General features: G+C 57.5%; 2 protein-coding genes across 3 annotated transcripts; one reads left to right on the forward strand and one right to left on the reverse strand.

The window, feature by feature from the left end:
• Nucleotides 1-3965: 3965 nt before the first annotated feature.
• On the reverse strand, nt 3966-12882 carry PSMD13 (proteasome 26S subunit, non-ATPase 13). The gene is made up of 13 exons (XM_086613561.1): nt 12788-12882; nt 12429-12507; nt 11492-11526; nt 11354-11409; nt 10963-11006; nt 10629-10715; nt 9679-9850; nt 9141-9220; nt 8934-9059; nt 8203-8265; nt 7195-7275; nt 5485-5601; nt 3966-4731 (listed from the first exon to the last, which is right to left on the reverse strand). Exons 1-13 carry the CDS (start codon nt 12880-12882, stop codon nt 4636-4638), a joined length of 1131 nt encoding a protein of 376 aa, XP_086469687.1. The 3' UTR covers nt 3966-4635.
• Nucleotides 12883-13239: 357 nt separating this feature from the next.
• On the forward strand, nt 13240-18441 carry SIRT3 (sirtuin 3). Of its 2 annotated transcripts, XM_086612873.1 has the most exons (9): nt 13240-13282; nt 13509-13592; nt 13768-13798; nt 14087-14284; nt 14791-15023; nt 15183-15283; nt 15489-15650; nt 16077-16286; nt 17595-18441. In XM_086612873.1, the coding sequence occupies exons 1-9, from the start codon at nt 13240-13242 to the stop codon at nt 17613-17615; spliced, it is 1083 nt and encodes a 360-aa protein (XP_086468999.1). In that variant the 3' UTR covers nt 17616-18441. The 2 variants fall into 2 exon arrangements, with proteins under 2 accessions (XP_086468999.1, XP_086468998.1); XM_086612872.1 differs by lacking the exon at nt 13768-13798 and having other exon boundaries at nt 13509-13608.
• The last annotated feature ends 1674 nt before the right edge of the window (nt 18442-20115 follow it).

Genomic DNA, 20115 nt, shown 5'->3' on the forward strand with positions numbered 1-20115 from the left:
CTCCAGCTGAGCCTTTTCCTTAATCCTCGCAGCCACCAGCAGGTCCAGCCAAGGGGGCAGGTACGTCCCCCCCGCGCTCCAGAGACCCCGTGGAGGCTCCGGCTGCTGGTACCTCCTGGGCAGCCGCTGGCACGCGGCACAGAGCGTTCCGCTGCCCCGGCGAGCAGGCACCGCGCTTCCTCCGCTTTATCAAAGGGGCATGGGACCACCGCTGCTCAGAAAAGCCCTTTCCAACAGAGCAAGGGAATTCTGTCCCGCTTTTAAATTTCAGCAGTCAGCGCTCCTCCGCAAAGCGTGTCCTTTTTATGGGAAAACCCACACCTTCCCGAGGCAGCTCCTGGGAAAAGAGCTCTGACCTCCTAAGGACAAGACCCAACTTGGCCGTGCAGAAGAGCCCGCTGCGACCATGGAGCGCCGGGAGCTGCGGGGAGACTCGGGGAGGCCGGAGGCATTCCCGGCTTGGGAAGGAGAACGCTGAGCGGGTCCGTGCGAGTCCCGGCAAACTTCCCACAGAGCTGTTGTTAAGGGAGGAGGGGACACGGGTGGGTTCCTTGGCAGAGCGGGCACGTGGTGAAGTCCAAAGGGCACCGTCCCTCCCGCTGACGAGCACCCACACGTCCGAGGAACACCACCGCGCTCGAGGCTTTCAGCCACCGCTGCTCCCCGGCCCGGAAAGATGGAAGCTGCTTTTGCAAACTCCAACCCAAGTCAATCGGACACCGGGATCAGATCCATCAGCACCTTCAGCAGTCCATGGCGGATGGGCTTGCTGGACAGAGAGCCTGCAGACACGGAGAGACCGCAGACACGCGGGTTTGAGCCTGCGCAGACCCTGAGCCGCAAAGGGAGATGGAGAAGCCATTACTACGGCCAGGATGAGTGAGGTCCTGCTCAGAGAAGATCAGGAATAGCATCTGCAACAGCTTTAAAAAAAATTACGTTGTGTTTTGAGTGCTATAAATTTTAACAAGCCCAAGAGAAGAGGTCTGCTCTCCAGCTGAGCATCACAGAGAGGTGCCACCTGGCTGGCTGGAGACACAGTTTTTGACCTCCGAGGTGTGGGGAGTTGGGTGCTGCTGAGGACAAAAACCAGAAAAAACAAACAAACAAAACCACAAAAAAAAAAAAAAAAACACACACACAAACAAAAACCACGCTTAAGAAAAGAAAAAAAAAAAAAAAAGCAGTGAGCAATTTGGGAGCATCCCGCTGTCAAAGGGTGCCGTGCCCTTGGGAGGGTGATGGGCCCCATGCCGGGGGGCGGTGGCACGGTGAGGGGTGGTGGCACGGTGACAGGCGGTGGCAGGGTGACGGGCCCAGCAGCTGCGCAGGGTGGCAGTGGGAAGAGCAGCTCTCGCCCCACCACCACCATGCCGGGCTTCCAGCGGGGCTGCCGGCTGCTGGCCGCCGCGCTGCGTGCCCCGCACGTCCCCCGTGCCCACATCACCTCCAAACCGCCCAAACACCCACTCTCCGCGGCCGTGAGTAGCCTGGGGGGGCTGGAAAGGGAGGGGGGGACCTGCCTGCTGCCGAGGACACCCCCCCTCTGCCTTACAGCCAAATTATTTGTGTGGGGAGCGAAAGCAGGAGGGGAGGAGGGAGGCGAAGGAGGAGAGGTGTCCCCGAGCAGCGCCGGTGCCAGGCTGCAGCCCCACGGGCTCTTGCTTCCTTTTTATTTTATTCTTTCAGCCCCTTTTTGAACCTTGGGGGTTTCAGGTACCTGCTGAGGTTTTTTCCACCAGAAATCCTGGCAGGGTTTCACCTCCCACCCTTGCTCGTGGAGTTCAGCCCCTGCTGCCTTTCCGAGGGCTGCCACAAAGTGCTTCAGGAGCCTGGGGACCCTTTTTCCAGCCAAATCTTTATTTGACTTGGAGAGAACAGGGACAGCGCAAGGGGTTAAGCGCTGCCCGGTGCACCAGAAATAGAAGAGGCTGGTGGTTGCGATTCCCACCTCAAAGTCGTTTGAAAGTCAGGCACAGCTGCTCCCGGGAAGGCGGCGAGCCCGAGCCTCGCTGCTGACCCAAGGGCACATGTCACTGCCCTTTCCCTGTATTGTGACAGAAACGTGGAGCGATGGAAACACACCCAGAGAGCCACCAGTGTGGTCCATTGCTGGTGGGAACCGTGGTGCTCACCCCAGTCCCTCTCCCACAGCGTGTCCATCCATCCAACAGCCGCGGGGCTGGGAAGAGTGAGGAGCACGGACAGGCATGCTCGATCTGTTGCATCAGACGTGGCATGGGCATGCAACCATCCCGGGACCCCCATGTCCCATGCAACCACCCCACTGGCTCTTCTCTTTGTTCTTCTTCTGCCGGCAGGAGCAAGTCATCGGGTTTTCCGTGATGTCCGCGTCCTTCCTGCTGCCCACAGCCTGGATCCTGGCGCACCTGCACCACTACAAGAGCAGATCGGATTAAGAAGTGGCAAGAACCACCTCGCAGCCCTTTGAGAGCAGAAGTATGGGTGGAGATAAGACCACAGAACAGGTCATCTCCGGGAAGAAACCCTCCAAGTTTGTTCAATAAAACTCACATTAGCATTCAGTGTAATGGCTTCTTGGTTTTGCGTCAACCACGTGCTTGTTGGTAGAGGAACGGATCCGTAATGCGCTGTCCTAGGGGTGGCACTCCCTTGGGAGCTGGCAGCAGACTCTGGCAAGGAGGCACGGCTCTTACTGGAGCTTTTACCTTGTACAGTCGCAGCGAAGCACAGGGCAGACACCGCAGAACCACTCACAGCACTAGCAGGGAAGCAAAATCCCATTAAATTCCTCGCAAGAAAAACACTCCAAGACTGTAAGTGACGTTTAAACGGGTCCACGGCCTGAGCGCCGCACACCCGACTCGTCTTCCCACATGAAGAACCTCTCCACCCCGCCAAACACACCCCAAACTTCCCGAATTATTTGTGAGGGAAGCAGCCAGCACTCGCTCCCGCACGGGACGGGTTGGGCAGCAAAGTTGTGCCACAAATCTTGGCAAAACCTCTGCGACAACCGGCCCAGTTCACCCAGGCTGCTGGTCTCCACACCGGCTTCAGTGAGCTGCTTGAAAACGTAGACGCGGGCGAGCAGACCCCACAGCACAAGGGTTGTCCAAACACTCCCAGGAGAAGGCTTTAGTGCCGCTCCGACAGCAACGCTCCAGGTTTCTGGATGGCCACCTAAAGCGCCAGCGGCCCCGTGCCGCGTCTTTGCCGCACGGTTGGCATCTCCGCCACTCCCAACACACAGGGACACGGCCCTACTAAGGAGATCGCGCTTCTTAAAGCCTTTTCCTGTCCTTAGCTCCGAAACAAAGGGAATGCTTTCCCTGTCGGAACGCCCGTCTCTTCCACGTCAGAAGCTCTTCAACCACAGCCGTAACCGAACCGGCGCTGCCGAGCGAGAACCGACCGCGGCATTTAAAAACCCACGGCCACCCTGCGGAATGTCGCCAGGCGCGCGACGAGGGCTCCGCTCAACTCGAAGTCACCGTCCCAAACCTCAGTGCGGTTTGCCATGGCTGCCTTCGGAGCGCTGAGCATCCAAATGGACACTCGGAGGTGGCCTCCAGTTCAGGTAGGGATTTGTTTCAATTATCTTCCGTCCCTACGGAGGCACGGCGGCAAAACAATCGCATTAGAGCTTTTAAAGCAGAAGTCAGGCAAAAGCAGAACAGAAACTTTCCCTCTGGGCCTGATGGAGGCTTTTCCAGCCAAGTCAGTAATGCTTAACTCGAGCAACGGCACCAGGGCAAGAGCTTCCCACAAAAGGAAGGAAGCTGACAATAAAGTACATGCCAAGGCAGTACACGCCAAGTAAATGACGTACTAATCCCACCGGACCGTTGAAATCTCCATTGTTCTTGGGCAGAGGGGGTGTGTAACCGGAACCTGAGAAGGAAGCGTGTTTTCCAACGGAGCAGAGGCTCAGCTGCAGGTGACAAACACACGGACCACAGCAAAGGGAAGGCAGAGGAGTTTATTCCAGCAGTACTGCTGCACCTCGCTTCAGCACAAAGCGTTCGTAAAAGACAACCACCCCCAAAAGTATATAAAAACACATCCACTAAACGGCAATCCCGGAAAAAACCCTTTGATGGAGTAAACACTCCCTCTACCGAGGATGAGGAGGGGCTGCGGAGATGGAGGGTGAAAGGAGAAGGGTGGTTTCAGTAGTGCTGCCTTCGGGCTGCCGCAGGGCAGGGAGGTTCCCAGGGAAGGTCTCCCCCTCCTAAGGCCAACACCACCGGGTAACACCTCATCCCATGGTCAGGCACCTCTCCAGCTCGTTTTCCCACCCCTGTGCCCGGCAAACAGCCTCCGCTCCCGTAACATGTACCCACCACCACCTCCTCCCGCGGCAGCTCGATAACGCCACCGAGATCGCCCACCGCGGAGCCGTCGTCCTCCCTTCAGGAGAGTGGGACGGGAGCTCTCGTGGTCGGTGCCACTAACGTTGGCACGCAGGGAAGTCTTGACTCCAAGCACCAAAGGGTTACCCAGCGAAAGGCCACTTACTGCCCTGAACACGCGTGGAAAAGCTGCTCCCCCCTCTGCCCACCCCCCCCCAGTGTAATTCCGCACAGAGTCAGTGGTCTGAGCGCTGCCGGCGGCAGCAGCGGTTCCTCTCCCGGGGCAGCGCGAGCTCCTCTATGTCAGGATGTCGTGAGCCTGGTGCTCCACCAGCATCTCCATGCTCCTCACGTCCGTGCACCAGAAATCCAGGCGGTCTTTCATCCCCTTGATCTGCAAGGCAAGCCCACGGAAAGTTCAACGCCTCCACGACCGGAAACACCGAAACTCACCTGGAGGGACAAACACTCGAGATGCCCAAGCAGCTCCTCGAAACCCCATACGTTCAGAAAAGATGCTACTTCACAGCTTTTACCATCAAAATGGCAATGTTTAAAATAAAATCGAAATGCACAAAAGGAATTTGTTTGCAGCTGGCATTCCACGTACTGATTTGGGTTTTTTTGAAGGTAAAGGCACCACCCTACAGTCTCCTAAATCGTTAGAGGAGGACGAACTGGAGAAGCTGAGCACCTTCATCTTTAGCACCCTGAACTTCTCTCTTTCCAAGAGAAGCGTGCCACTCACAACCCAGAAACTCCAAGATTTTGCTCCATGCATTTAGGCTCGAAGCAGCCACAAAGACATTTGCCTCCTTCTGGAAAATGCAGTCGTGGCATTTGCCCTCTGTGGTGGCCTGTGCGGCTTCCCAAAGGGCAGTGTCACCACCTACCCCATTCTACCTCCTGACAAGTTCCTAACTACTCACTGCAAGACACAGACACAAACCCAGCGTACGCCAAAGGAGGCAACGTGCAAAGGGATGAGGAACAGCTGATCTACTTCCTCATTCCCTGAGCATCTTCAGGAAGCACGAAGGAAATTCTCAAGCAGTGACTGTTCCTTCACAGTTCTTGTTTTAACTTCCAGGCCACCTCACAGGAGAAAACGAGTCAGTGCTGCCTTCGCATCCGAGCGGGTCGTTACCTGCTGTAAATCCAACACGCGCGGCTGTACCCACGTCATGTGCACCCTCTTGTCCACCTCATCGATGCTGCCCTTCACCAAGCCCACCGACAGCGCCTTCATCACCAGCAGCTCCACCTGAAACAAACAACCAAATAAAACCCAGGGAACGACTGAAAACTGCCCAGTTCCCCCAAGACGAACCAAACCTCCGCACGGCCCCGGCTTGCGCGAGGCTGGTTACGGCACACAACGAGACCGAGAGCAGCTGCAGCCTCTCTCACGTCCATCCTCTTTTGGGTTTTAGTCCTGCCTTGAGAATCGACGTCTAAACACACAGGAGAGATTTCTTTTCTACAAGAGCAGATTTCCTTTCTTTTCTCCGAAATCCCAGGAAGGACAAGGTAATTGGAAAAAGCCAACACGGATTGGTGTGCTCGATCCATGTTACTGCCTTTTGAAATTCAATAACTTGCTCAGAGGTTGCAGAGAGCGCCGCAGGTCCCCTGTACCTTTCTTTCAGCCAGGTGCCCAACAAGACCTTCTGCCACACCCTTGCTGACGAGCTCGTAAACTACAGAGCAGACAGAAGGACCACAAAACGAGCAGAAAAATGCGCTAAACCATGGAGCTCACACGGCAGTGGCGAGAGGTTCAAAGTGGAACATCAGCTGGTCACAAGTAGCACTCTGAGGGGCTGATAATATGAATTATCGTTCAGCTCCCTGGATGACAATCTCACAGCTGACCCTGAACAGGCAAGGAGAGTAGATGTGCGCTGGAAATAAGATCTACCATAAGGAGAGATCCCGACAGGTAAGAGAAGCATGGTCCTGCACCTGAGACCGACCGAGCAAGAGCACAGGCAGCCGTCTGACTGGCCGTGGTACAGTCGGAATACACTCGGCAGAGTATACTCTGATGGAGAGGAGCGGAGCCCAGGGGGGACAGCAAACTGGGCAAGAGCCAGGGGGTGCCCCCGCAGCAACAAAGGGGAGCTGCGTTGTCACTGCATCAGTAAGAACACGTGAAATCAAGGGATGTGACTGTTCCACCGCTTGTTGGAACACGCCTGCAGCGCCGTGCCCAGTTTCGCATCACCCTCAGCACAAGGGGGTCACTGCAGAACTGGGGAGCGTCTACGACAGGCCACCACGATGAGGAGGCTGAGAACTTCACATTACAAAGATGTTTTATTTCTTCAGCCTAGGTAAGAGGCAACTTGGGGATACCTCACCGGTCTGTACCTAAAGGGCAGTAACGTGGAAGACAAGAGGTCCCGTTTTCATAAGGACACGCGGTGAAAGGACAAGAGGGCACAGGCAGGATTTGCTTCAGCAGGCACTCCATCTGGGTAACAGAACAAAATCCTTCACTGGGAGGAAAAATTAAACATCGCTGACGTTTCCCCTCACTGGAAACGAGACTCGAGACAGCCTGGCAGGGCCCTGCACAACCTAATCCAAAGGCCTGCCTTCAAGAGTAGGGGGGAACGGATGGCCTACAGAGCTCTCTTCCAACTTAAGACTACGGTTAAGAAGCTTCAAAAACTTATTTACCAAGAAGCAGGAGCACCGAGTAGTTAATTCCTTCTTGGACAAGTTCTCCAAACGCACAAGAACAAGGGCGAACGCGTCTACTTAGAGTTCAGCCACAGGAGTGGGTCTAGCCAGACACTTTCAGATCTTCACAACTTCAGACGTTAGTCAGTCTGTCTGAACCTGAGCTCACCTCGTTCACCGTGACTTTGGCACTCTTGGCGATCTCCTCGAAAGTGAGCTGCCTGTGGTTGGCCGGGCGGGTGAAAGTCATCTGAAAGCGAGTAAACAAGACAAAAAACAAATCCCACACAGTTCTCGTTTTCTCCAGCAGCGCGCGCAGCTCCCCTTGTCCTGCCCTTCTGAGCTCCCCACCTGCAGCACCAACCGCATTTCCCACATTTCATGGAAACGCTTCCAAGGAAAACGCCCTTATGTCAGCAGGAAGGAGCAGTACCGCTCCCTCCTCCACACGCAGCTCGCTGCCCCAAGCAGCGGATTTCCTCGGCGATCCACAATCTCCACATCAAGCGGATCGATCCGTGCTGAAACACCTCGGGGCGTATCAAATCCCCGAGACAACACGGCGCCTACAGGGGGTACAACTCGTTCACAGCACACCTCCAGAAGTGGAACACGTACACCCGTTAACACACACACACGTACTGGCATGTGGGTGTGCACAAACACACTGAACGCCCCACAACTCAGGTAATGCACGTTTTTGAGAAAGATCCAGGGCCACAGAGGTTCAGAGAACAACATTATTTGGTAACGACAGAGCCAAAGCCTTCGAGCAAGAGGGAAGACGCTGTTTCAACATTTTGGGTTATCTACTGGGGACAGGACATGCAGCCCTTCGGAAACGAAGGCTTTACCCGCATGTCAGAAACCTTTGTTAGACTAGGACATACTTCAAGAGTTATCATCTCAGATACCACCCTCGAGACACAAAGCCTGGTCTTTCCTTCCCCACCTCCACATCCTGCCCGAGAGCACACCCTGGTGACCACACACACGCAGCAAACACTCGGCTCCTCTCCCCCGGCAGCTCCGGCCTTTCAGCACCATCTAGAGGCAAAATCCGCAGCCAGCTTTTAAACCCATGAGTTCCTAAGAACCGAGTGCACCGGCAGAGACCAGAACACGGAACCAAAGAGGAGTTGGAGCGGCCCCTGTCCCCTTCCCACACTCCGCTCACCTCCATAAGACACAGCAGCTGAATCTTCTGCAGCAGAAGCGCCTCGTTTGCGGCCAGATCTGGCTGTAAGAGGATACAACGGAACAAGTCAGTCCATTCCTCCTTCCCCCCACCTCCTTGGCGGGGCAGAACAGCTCGCTACACGCAGGAGTAAGCCCCTGGGGACCCACTACCTCATTTGGGAGGGAGGAGGCCGCTGCAACCCACCCACTGCCCGGTAACGGTTCCATGAACCAAATCCAAGAAGTGCACAGTTACACCAGCACGTCCATCAAGCAGCAACCCTTTACCAAAGGCCACAGCCTCGCACAAGTGGACCTGTAAATTCCTGCTAGGACAGTAATTCCTGGCACAGCCCGTGTAACATCTAACACCACCGTTTTCCTCAAACTCCCCAAGCACAAGGGAAAACCAGTCTTTCACACTGGACGCCGTTTAATGCTGGGAGTGAGTGGCATCAAGGACACTAAATGAGGGGTTCTCCTCCTGTGCAGGAGTGCGTGACGGCTTTGTTTGCTTTCCCCTCGGATCACAAAAGGTTTCTCTTTACTTCTTTCAACCATCCAGACACAGAGGGAGGCCAAAAGGAAACTAACGACACGTATCAAGATGAAAGAAACGTTATTATGCCGTGATTAAAACTACACCAGTGCACCAGAGCCAGGAATTCTCAAAGTGAAGGTCCACAGAATCCACCCAGCCTCCAGCAGCGCGGCGACTCGTTCCCTCACCTGCTGACCCCACGCCGACTTCAAAGCCTGAAACGTCTCTACGTTCCCGCTGTTGAAGGCGTAGAGCGTGTCAATCAGCCACTGCCGATCCGTGCTTCTCAGGGACTCCAGAACAGGGTGCATGAGCTGCAGGAACCAGGCAGGACAGGGTTAAGGTACAACCAATTCCTGGCACTCGCACAAGTGAAGCGATGCAGCGTCACTTACCAGCTCCCCAAAGTTATAAACACCTTCTCCCAAGAGCCCTGCCAGCCCCAGGGTAAAGGCTCTCTCCTGCTGCTCTGACACTGGGGAAAAAAAAAAAAAGACAAAAACCACACAAAACAACAAAAACAGTTTGGATGAAGCAGCAGTCTAAGCCCCACCAACCCCTCCCTCACTCTGCTCTCTGTGCCTGCATTAAATCCCTCCCAGACCTCCTCATCCTCGCCCAAGGCTGAAATTGAATTGCCACAGCAGTGGCACAACAGGGCCACTTCTGGAATCTGTAGTGAAGATTTTCGGGAACCAGAACAAACTATCCCTTCTGGTGGGGGCGCTTCCCTCCTCCCGTCACCTCAAGGGAGGTTAGGAGGAGATTCCTGCTCAGCCATTCTTCTGGGTTCCTCCTCTTCCTAGCTAGACCCTGCCCCAACCACGGCAGATTCAAAACAACACTGAGAAAACCCGTTCTCTCCCAGTGCACTTCGACTGAAGTGACAAAACTGAGAACGTGACCTCCTGTGCTCGGCAAAGGAGGGCTTACCCGGCAAGTCTTTGACATCAATGCATCCCAGAAAGCGCAGAGCGTCCTTGTAGTACGAGGCGTGGTTGCCAATCGTCTGGTAGTACTTGCTGGAGAGGTCGTAGAAGCGGCTGTGAACCGAAGTCACCCCGGGGAGGTTGTTCAGCATCTCCTCGACCTCCTCAATGGTCTCCTAGGGAGGGTGGAGACCTGTTTGTGACAGTGGAGGGACCCCTCGCGTACACGCGGGCTCCCCCCTGCCAGTTCACCACCGTAAGGGCTACGGAATTGGTGTGTGGCCCACAAGGAACCCCCGCTCACTCCTAAAGCGGACGAGACCACCACCACCACAGCGTTACAGATAAAGCAACAGCTTTACACGGTAGTTGGGCAAAACCCAAACCAAACCCAAATCCAACCCTGCAGCTGTACTGACACACCTACACACACGTTCAAACTTTGTACTTGCTCCAAGAGACATAAAGCTGCACCGCACGAAATAAAAAACCTCCTCTGAGGTTTGAGAGATGGCTCTAAGGAAAGCCAGGAGATGCAATAACAACTCGCTCCGCACAGGAAGCGGCACACGAACTCGGCTGTTCGTTCCCGAGACCCCCTACGCTGCGAACTCAAACACATCCCGGTGTTTTTCCCTCCCTCTGCTCTCGCATGCCAACTGCTGCGGCGACCCTGCAGGCCACCAGCAAGCAGCAGCCCCCCAAAAGCTGCCCGCACCAGAACCTCACCGAGACCTCAGAGGTTTGGCCCCAAGTCCTGCCCGTGCCTTTTCACAGCCCGCAAGACGCAGGGCAGAACCGTGGGTCTTCCTGGAGACCCCAGGGGTTGCACATTTGTCACCTTCTCCTTCAGAACCGGAGCACGGACGCGGGCAGGTCCGTGCTGCAGCAGCTGAGCTCATCACGGCGCCCCCCAACACCCGGGCGCTGGCGCTGCTCGAGCCACCACCTCACCTTGGTGACCTGCAGGTCCCCGATGTTCAGCTTGAGCGCCCCGATGGCCGTTTTGCACAGAATGACAGCTTCGTCGCTGCTCTTCACCTGCAGGCACACGGAGACGCGCGTTCAGAGAGCGCGACCCCCGCAGCCAGGCAGCTCCTGAAGCTCGCGCCGTGCCAGCCGCGTTTGCCGGCGCGTCCCGGCGTTAAAACACGAGCTGTTCACCGAGGGGAGCAGCAGGCGTTCTGCAGCACAGGCTCCAACAGCTGCCTCCTCGGCTCTGCCGTACCGCCCCCACGCAAAGCGACCCCTGTAAGTGCACCACCAGAAAGAGCAATTTCAAAAATACCTTTTCTCGAGTCTTTTCCAGAAAAGTGAGGGCCACATTGGGATCTGAAGTAGGGGGGAAAGAAACACAAACAGAAAAAGTAGCAATATCAGGAATTCCTGTGGAACCACACCTCACCCTAGGAATATCTCCTTTCACTGGATTCAGGAAGGCCCTTCAGAAGGTGGGGCTACCGTGGGCCGGGCTTTCTGCTCCTCAGCCACGTCCCCAGCGAAGCAGAGACTTGCCACTGCCTGTCGCAGCAATCATTTTTTGGGAGTTAGTGCTTCCCCTTTCAACACACCAGCAAGACAACAGATGACACTGAAGACGTGGCTGTTACTGTTAACTGGCCACATCTTGTAGCCACCAGCTGCTAAAAACGTTGTGAGGAGCAGGCAAGGAGACTTACCCGTCATCTGCCTGACCACGTGGAGAATGATCTCCACCAGGGACAAGGGGTTCACCCTGGAACAAAAAGCTCGTGGTCAGAGGAGTCTCGGTCAAGGGTCGGTTCCCGAGAAGCTCCTGGGGAAACAGACTCACTCACCTGTGTTCGAACTCGCTGATGAAGTTCTCGTACAGCTGCGGGCACAGAGGGAGCAACAGTCAGGGCAAGAGGACACTTCATTTCAGCGACGACACTCGCTTTTCACTGTATTCCAACTCGTTTCTCCAACAAAGCAGCGGGCACCCGACACAGAGCTACAGTCTGCACCGTACAGGGTCCGGGAGCCAAAAATTGCTCATTTTTAGATCATTCTATCTCTGCAGTCTCCTCCCAGCTGCAAGGAGTGACTCGGGAATCTTGCAGCCTGGCAGGTCCTGCGACACAGCGTCCCCTGCTACGGGCTGGCCCACTGCACGCCTTCGGTCATCACCGCACAACGAGCGCGGGCCCGGAGCTGCCCAACTTCTCCGTGGTGGCACTCAGAGAAGAGGCTGCCCCTAGAAACCCACAGCTCTTCATCACGGAAACAACTCTCTCCTAGAAAACCCGAGTTCAACCTAAAACCACAGAGGAGAGCCAGAGGCCAGGATCCTTGCGGCACACAGAGAACATGGGGCCCTGCACTGGGCACACCGGTATCTTCCCAAACAGAAGAAGCTCCCAGACAGCGGCTGAAACAGCCCATGGGATAAGCTGAAGCATTTGTGACACCTGACAACGCATCCTGCACTCGAGTCGTGACCTCTGCCACAGGAGGGAAAGCAAAAGGCTCCCCCTGCACCTCCCCCCAGTTTTAATTATTAAAATAAATTTGAAGCTTCCCAAATCGACGTTCGATTTTCGCAGAGTTTTCCTACACCAGCTCCAGCCCTGCACGCCCACGTCTGGCGCCTACACTCCAGGGAGCCGAACCCTCCCCGTTTCACCGTCCTCCAGACGCCAGCACAGGCCGCCCCGTGTCCCAGCAGGGCGGGAACGCCGTGGCTCGCCCTCGCCACGGAAGCACGGAACGCTCGGGGGCGATGGGGACCGTCACCTTGATGAGCCCATCTCCCTGGGCGAAGCAGGGGTCCTGCACGAAGTCCAGAACCTGCAGGGTCAGCTGGTGCCACAGCCTGAGGAAGAAGAAGGCGGCTCGGTGAGCTCCCACGTTACCGCCTCCCCGACCCCCCCGCTCCCAAAACCCGCCGGGTTCGCGGCCGCCGTTACCAAGGGCGGAGATCGAGAAAAACTCAAAGCGGAGACGCGCCCCCCCGCCCGGACCGGCGACATAACGCGAGCCCAGCGATCCGGGGGACAAGGCGGGACAGCACCCGCCGGGCGCCGCGGCGGGGCGCACCCACAGCATCGCACCGGGACCCCCCCCGGCAGCGCGGCCCCCCCGTCCTCGCTCACTTCTTGTTGTAGAGCTCCTCCAGGCGGTGCCACACGGCCGCCTGCCCCGGCGCCGCGCTCTGGCTCTGCTGCAGGAAGCCCGGCACGTCCTTCATGGCGGCGGCGGCGGCGGGACGGCCCGGACCGGGAGCGGAACCCTCCGCGCTGGCGGCCGCCGGAAATGCACACTCACTTCCGGCGCCGCGCGGGGCGCGCTGGGTACCGTAGTGCCCCGCGGCGGCCGCCCCACCACCACCCCCGCGCCGCGGTGGCCATGGCAACGCCTCGCCCCCGGGCCGCCCCCTCCCTCCCCGGACGAACCCCCCTAAAATCCCCGAAACGGCCCAAAACGGAGGGGGCGGGAGAGGAGTGAGGCCGCGGCGTTGCTGCGGAGGCGGCGGGCGCGGCTACTCGGGGCATTGCGGTAGCGGCGCGGCCGGTGCCCGGCGGGGAGCGCGGCCGCTGTCCCGGCCATGGAGCGGGGGGCGCGGCGCGGCGGCGGGCTGCTGGCGGCGAGTGAGGCCCGGCGGGCCGGCGTGGGGAAGGGCCTCGGGCGGCGGGAGCGGGTCCGGGGGGCGGCGGGGGGGCGGGAGCGGGTCCCGGGAGCGGGTCCTGGGGGGCGGCGGGGGGGCGGGAGCGGGGTCCGGGAGCGGGGTCCGGGGGGCCCCGGCGCCGTCAGCCGCGCGTCGCTGCCCTCCGGTTCCCCCCAGCACCCGCTCACCGGCTCTGCGCTTTCTTGCAGCGTGGCGGAGCCTGTGGGAGCGCGGCCCCAGGGACGGCAGCACCGGCGGCGGTGCGGGGGGCTCGGCCCGGCTCTCCCCGGCCGGCCCCGGAGCGCGGAGGTAGGGTGGTCAGGTGCCCTGGTGCCCCCGCTGCCAGCCGGGGCCGGTGCCCGGTGCCCCCCGGGCCTCAGCACCGGGACGCTGACGGGAAGGAGCCGGTCGTGCCGCGATGAAAGGGATGGAGGACATCTCCTCTCCTGTCCAAACGGGCTCCGTAAGCCGGAGCTGGCCCGGGAGCGAGAGGAGAGAGGCTGTGGGACTCGTGAGTCCCAGTTTGCTGTTCCCACAGCCCTGCGTGCCCCTGCCCACAATAACCCCTCTCACAGCGGTGCCAGCGATTCGGTATTGGGCACAATGGGCAGCATCTGCTCCCGGGGCACGGATGGGACCAACGGTTCAGTTTTCTCCTCGTTAAGTACGAGTGCGCAGTCCTGCCCGTTGAAGAGCTTTCCGCAGAATTCCTGGGGCGGTTTCCTCCTCCCGAGCAGTTCCAAGTCGCTGTCAGTGTGCTGCCTGGTGTGCTCTCTGTTCCCAGCAGGATCCAAGGCTCCAGGCCCTTCTCTTTGTCCACTGCTGCCGGAGCCGTTTTAGGAACGGGCAGGTGGGGAGTTGGAGGTGGGAAGCAGCAGCTCACCCTGCAGGATGTGGCAGAGCGGATTCGGAAGAAGGAGTGTCGCCGAGTGGTGGTAATGGCTGGCGCTGGCATCAGCACCCCCAGCGGCATCCCGGATTTTCGGTAATGCCTCCGTCGTTTCATTTGTCCTTTTTCAGGGCGGGGAGGGCCCAGATCTTCTCCAGCCAAAGGCAGGCTGGCATCACCATCGCCGTTCCTTGGCCCAGGCCTTCAGGATAGTTAGTTGCTTGATTCTGTGGCTGTGCTCGCTGCCCCACCTTGGCCACCAAAGAAGAGCCAACGTGGCCATGGCACGGGCTCGAGACGCTCCAGCTAGAAGAGAGCATGGTCCCCACAGCGTGCCAGCATGGCCCTTCCCTCCCTCCGACTGTGGGCACACCTCTGCAGCCGGGAGAAGGCAGGGTGGCAGTAGAGCAGGGATGAGGCAGGTTCTCCCTCCGCACAGAGGTAGTTTCATCTGCTCTCCTGACACATGACGGACAGCACAAAGCAGCCAGAGAGAACCCGAGGACCTGGCTGGCTGCTCCGTCATGTCTTGGTCTGGCTCTGCGGTGGGTGGCACCTCTTCCTGCGTCCTGCCTGCCAGCCCCGCTCTCCTCTCCGTGCAGGTCCCCGGGGAGCGGCCTCTACAGTAACCTCCAGCAGTACAACATCCCTTACCCAGAAGCCATCTTTGAACTGATGTATTTCTTTGTCAACCCTAAGCCTTTTTTCACTTTGGCCAAGGAGCTCTACCCTGGCAACTACAGACCCAACTACGCCCACTATTTCCTGAGGCTCCTGCACGACAAAGGGCTCCTCCTGCGCCTCTACACCCAGAACATCGACGGGCTGGAGAGAGGTGAGTGTTCTCCTCCCCATCTCAGCAGCAGAGCACTGGGAGGAGGCGAGGGCGCGAAGCAGAATAGGAGGCAGGAGTGGGGAAACGCTCGGTGAACGTGGAGCTTCTGGTTCAGTCACCTCACGCTGAGCTGGTCCTCTCCCACGCGCTGTGTTCCAGTTGCTGGGATCCCTCCCGATAGACTGGTGGAAGCCCACGGCACCTTTGCCACTGCCACTTGCACAGTCTGTCGAAGGAAGTTCCCAGGAGAGGACTTCAGGGTGAGTGGTTGCAGTTGGGCATCGACAGACGAATCAAGGCAAGGAGGAGACCCTGTTGCAGGCCAGTTGTTTTGCCCTCGGGGCCAAGAGCTTTTATTGGAGACTTGGGGCTGGATGCTGCCGTGGGGATGCGTTGTGGTTCTGACCCTGCGCGTGCGGGTGTGCAGTGCCCTGTACCAAGCGCTGTTGGGTGGTCTCGCTGCAGGGGGACGTCATGGCAGACAAGGTCCCTCGTTGTCCCATCTGCACCGGAGTCGTCAAGCCTGACATTGTGTTCTTCGGCGAGGAGCTCCCGCAGCGCTTCCTCCTGCACGTGACGGACTTCCCCATGGCAGACCTGCTTTTTGTCATCGGAACGTCCCTGGAGGTCTGGGACTAAGAGAAACCCCCGCTCACAAGGAGACAAAGGCACATGGAAAACGGGGCCGGAGGGGACTCTGGAGGAGAGAGAGGGTTTAGAGGATAAGGCGAGAAACTGGGTTATCGAGGTGAAATTTGAGGTGGCAGGGTAAGGAACAGGGTGCATGCACTCAGAGACCCTCTGAAAACCTCGTGTGCTCCTGGGAAAGGTGGGCACCTGGAGAGCAAGAGATGAGCTTTGCAGCCACCCGAGAAAAGGCTACTGGCTAACTGGTGACACCCAGAACCTGGTCAGCACTGGGGTAGCTCAGCCCACAGCGGGAGAGCTGTTAAACACGGCGGTTACAAGCTTAGCACGCAGTGAATTCCTGCCCGTGGTCTCCCTCCGCCGGGTGACGCTCTCTCTCTGCCCCTTCGGGTTGCCATGCTTTAGGTGGAGCCCTTCGCCAGCCTGGCAGGAGCCGTGCGCAGCTCCGTTCCCCGAGTGCTGATCAACCGAGACCTCGTCGGACCCTTCGCCTGGCAGCAGCGCTGCAATGACGTCGCCCAGCTGGGGGACGTGGTCAGTGGGGTCGAGAAGCTGGTGGAGCTGCTGGACTGGACTGAAGAGCTGCAAACGCTAATTCAGAAAGAAAAAGAAAAGGTGGGAAGGGGCTCAGAGCCCCATCTCCCTTCCTGAGCCTCTTCCTTCCTCCTGCTGGAGTTGTTCCGGGGGGAGCAGGTTTGTGCTGCCACGCTTGCAGCCTGCACTCGGAGAAAAGGAGCACAGGGAAGCACAGAAAGGTTAAAAGCCCCGAATCTCGGCGCTGTGCCGCAGCGCAGGCGCCGCGGAGCAGAGTGCTGCATGGCCGAAAGTTTTGGGGGTGCAGGAGGGGAGGCTGCGGGTCTGCCCCCCTCGGGTGGAACAGGAAGGACACGGAAAAGGCCAGGCTTTGGGCTGGAAGAGAGCACTTCAGGGCTGCTTCAAGCAGTGACCCGCTCCCTTACTGAAGAGTTCCCCGTTGATTTTGTCTGGGTTTTCCGTTTGTTCCCAAAGACACGGAAAAAGCCCTATCGATGAGGGTACAGCTTCCTGGAGCTGGAAGCGACCACGCAGAAAATCCCCTCTGTCATCCGTGTCGGATTAATCCCGTAGGAGCTTGTCAGCCAGCAGAGGACTCCCCTCTGCGCTTCAGCCAACGCAAAACGTGGCTGCACCTGACAGCACCGGTCGGGAACTGAGACTTTACCCTTTTCCCCCACGGATCATTATTTCCCCACACCGTTCTGCTGAAGATCTCAAAAGATCAGAGATCCTCACGAGTGAGACATCGTAGGAGGGCCAGTTCGTAATTACTCTGGGTTCAGTGCTGATGGTAACTGTCACCTTACGTTACTTTAGATCTGCTGGGAAGACTTTTCCGCATTTGGCATCAGTTTTTTAACTTTTTTTTAATTTAAGCAGAAGTTGTAACTCGTGGGCTGGGCCAGCTCTTCCGCCGGTGTAAACGGGCCAGCTCTTCCGCAACGGTGTAAACTGCCAGCAGTAGGGCTCTGCCAGCTCGCCGGAGTGAGCAGCCAGTTGTGTTTTTAGCGGGCACGCTGTCCAACATGACTCCTTTGACCCAAGAGAAAAATCCGGCTTCAAGATTCCCATTTTAGCATTCAGGTTGTTCTTACTTCCATCAGATTATGGGGCCAGAATGAACAGGAATTATGAATTTTTTGGTCAGGGTTTTTGGTTTTTCCCTACAAGCCTTTTTGCATTTGTACAAGATCAACCAGCCTTTGGTTTAGTGCTTGTGCTGCTCCAAACCAGACGGGTAAAGCCGATGCAAATGCGGTAAAGCATGGAAAACAAACCCCTCCTTGCTCTGGGATTTTGGTGCCAGGAAGCGTTGCTGGCTGAGCTAACAGGGGCTGGAAGGTCTGAAACGCCCTGACAAACGCTGTGTGGTCTTTCTATTTTCAGCTGGATGCAAAAGACAAATAGAACAGCTGCCTCCCTGCCGCTGGGAGCGACCTTCACCTCGCAGAGGAGATGTCATGCCCAGGATGGGCAGAGAGGATGGCAGGGAGCCGTGGGACAGCCGGTCCGGCCCCGCAGCAGCAAACCCACCCAGGACTGGCACGCTAGTGGCTCAGTGCAGCCAGCCTGGATGCGGAGCGGGGAGACCCTCACCCACGACGGAGGGGAAGCTGAAGGGAGTGAAGTCTCGATGCCAAGCTGCAAACTGGGTCTGCACGTGAAGGCTTTTCCCACCTGGGGCTGCAGAACAGTGGCTGCAGCCGCTGAGCGGGGTTCCCTTCTTGCCTTGCTTCGTTTCGGCACCCACTAGGAGAGACTTCCCTCTCCCACGGCTCTGGCTGTTGCCCCATCAGCACACACCACCTGGCGATGTCCAGGAGCCCGTGGGCTCGTGCCAGCGTGTCTGACGAGCCGTGCATGTGCAGCTTGTCGTTGGGGTCTCTCTCTTTCCGAGCTGTCCCGCTTTGGAGACCCTGGTTTTCAAGGAGCAGGAGTGGAGAACATGAAGGTCAATCCTTAAGGCAGGACAGTCTGGAGTGAGTTTTCCAGCTCCCCCACCGCCTCCTTTCACAGCTCCTCCTCACACGCTCTTCTCTCAGTCAGGATCTTTCAGCTGCTGCAGACTTGTAGTTTATTCTTCAGATGAAATCTCTGCTCATCGGGGCACAAACGGTGTCACGGGGGATCCTGCCCCCCGCTCCTGTTCAGGAATGCCAGCTCAAGCTGCTGGAAGAGTTTTGAATCACTGTAGCGTTGATTATTTAATAATAAAGAGAGTTCTAATTCTTTTGCCGATGTCGCCTGAGGGTTTTTCCATAAATTTCACACCTTCCCTAGCCTTTGAACACATTCCATCCTCCCTACCACCACTCTCTTCACCTGCCTTTTTTAATTTGTGGGGGTTTTTTTGTCTTCTTTCTAACCCTACATGAGTGCCTTTGCTCCCTGTAAACGCTGTCCCCGGGAGAGGCAGCCCAGCGGATGCGTTTGAATGTGCAGCCTCAGGAAAAGGGTCGTTCTCCGGCTTTGCCGAGCAGCAGCAGCCCGGTGGCACGTTGCTTCGCGCCGGGAACGGTGGCGACATGTTGTTCTTGTTTTCAAACCGTGCCCGTTCGTACGCCCGTACTCCGGAAGGGCCCCGTGCCGCGTTCCGCCTCTGCGCCGGGGCTTTCCAAAGCAGCCCTGCCCGTGGCAAATCAGGGCTTTAAGCACGATACAAAATTTGAATAAAGCAACAGTCAGAAGCATTCCATTAAAAATACACACACACCCCCCCCCTTTTCCTTTTGCATGGAAAGCTCTGGAGAGCTTTAACAGCTGGAAAGAGATCAGAGGTCTGCATTTTCACATGGAAGGGTTGGGGGGGTGGTTTTTGCTAGTTATTTGAAAGAAAAAAAGAGATGCAGTTGGCCTAAAAACTCCAGCCGTGGCACAGGGAAGCTGTTCTCGTGACAGCCGTGAGTCTCAGTGGGTCAGTTTTACGTAAACACCGTGTACCCCGGGAGGGCCTGGAACTTTAATCACTACTACAAAAAAAACTTACTCAGTGTGGAACTAAGCTGCACAAAGCACACCTCCCAGCGACAGTCTTCAGAAAACCAGCGCTGACTCCTAAAAACACGCAGGCAGGAACACGTGCGAGCCCTGCGCTCGCCCCCCCGGGTGTCCCGCTGCCCTCACTGCCTTGCGGGGAGCCGGCAACCTCGGCAGCCCCACGGTCATGGAGGCTGCCGCGCGTCCTGCGACGGCGGAGCCGCGGATCGCTGTGGCACAGGCAGAGCACAGAGCTGGTGCCGCGATTTTCTGCCGTCACGGAGCGTTTGCAAAGGAGACGAGGACGGTCCTGCCACGGACGGAGAGCCGGGGGCCGAGCTGAGGCTGTTCTGCAATCCCCAACTTCGATGCTCGCCTTAACTTTGGGATGCTCCGTTCGTGGTCGTGGTGCAGGGAACGGCTCTGGCTTAGCCCCAGTTTAATGCTAAAGTTTTACCTCCCAGATAAAACCCTAAAGCTCAGGGTGATGGGAGAACAGCCCTGTGCCAGCCAGAAAAACACAACGCTGCTTCCCGAGCTGCTCAGAGCTCTGGCGTTGCAGGAACCACCGCCGAACGCCCATGTGTCGGGTTTTCTTTATTCTAGCATCACTTCTGCATTCCTACGTGTAACAGTAAGTTTTGGAACTCCGGTACATGAGACAAACTGGAATATTTTCTTTAAAACAATTTTCTTTAAAAAGGAAAAAAAAAAAAACAGGGAAAAAAAAAACCAAAAAGACAAATCTAAGCCACAGCAAAGGACAGGACCGACACCAGCCCCTGGTGCAAACGGCAGCGGACGTGTGGGAGAGCTGATGAAGGGGACGTGCTACGAGGAGACACCCCACAAATGGCCAGGGGACCCCTCGGTGCGGTCCCCCCCACGTTCCCACCCGGGGAGTGGCTCCCCCCACGCAGGGCCGAGCGCT

This window comes from Tauraco erythrolophus, chromosome 6 (genome assembly GCF_009769465.1).
Source record: "Tauraco erythrolophus isolate bTauEry1 chromosome 6, bTauEry1.pri, whole genome shotgun sequence".
Taxonomy (NCBI): domain Eukaryota; kingdom Metazoa; phylum Chordata; class Aves; order Musophagiformes; family Musophagidae; genus Tauraco; species Tauraco erythrolophus.

Bases quoted from the DNA above. Each gene is read 5' to 3' on its own strand.
- PSMD13 (XM_086613561.1), bottom strand. From the start codon at position 12,882: ATGAAGGACGTGCCGGGCTTCCTGCAGCAGAGCCAGAGCGCGGCGCCG. The intron at 7,276-8,202 runs GTGAGCGGAGTG...ACTCGCTTTCAG, and splicing joins AGCTGCTGTGTCTTATGGAG to ATGACTTTCACCCGCCCGGC. The intron at 5,602-7,194 runs GTGAGCTCAGGT...TGTTTGTTTCAG, and splicing joins CCAAAGTCACGGTGAACGAG to GTGGAGCTGCTGGTGATGAA.
- SIRT3 (XM_086612873.1), top strand. From the start codon at position 13,240: ATGGAGCGGGGGGCGCGGCGCGGCGGCGGGCTGCTGGCGGCGA. The intron at 13,283-13,508 runs GTGAGGCCCGGC...GCTTTCTTGCAG, and splicing joins CGGCGGGCTGCTGGCGGCGA to CGTGGCGGAGCCTGTGGGAG. The intron at 13,593-13,767 runs GCCCCGGAGCGC...GGGCTCCGTAAG, and splicing joins GGCCCGGCTCTCCCCGGCCG to CCGGAGCTGGCCCGGGAGCG.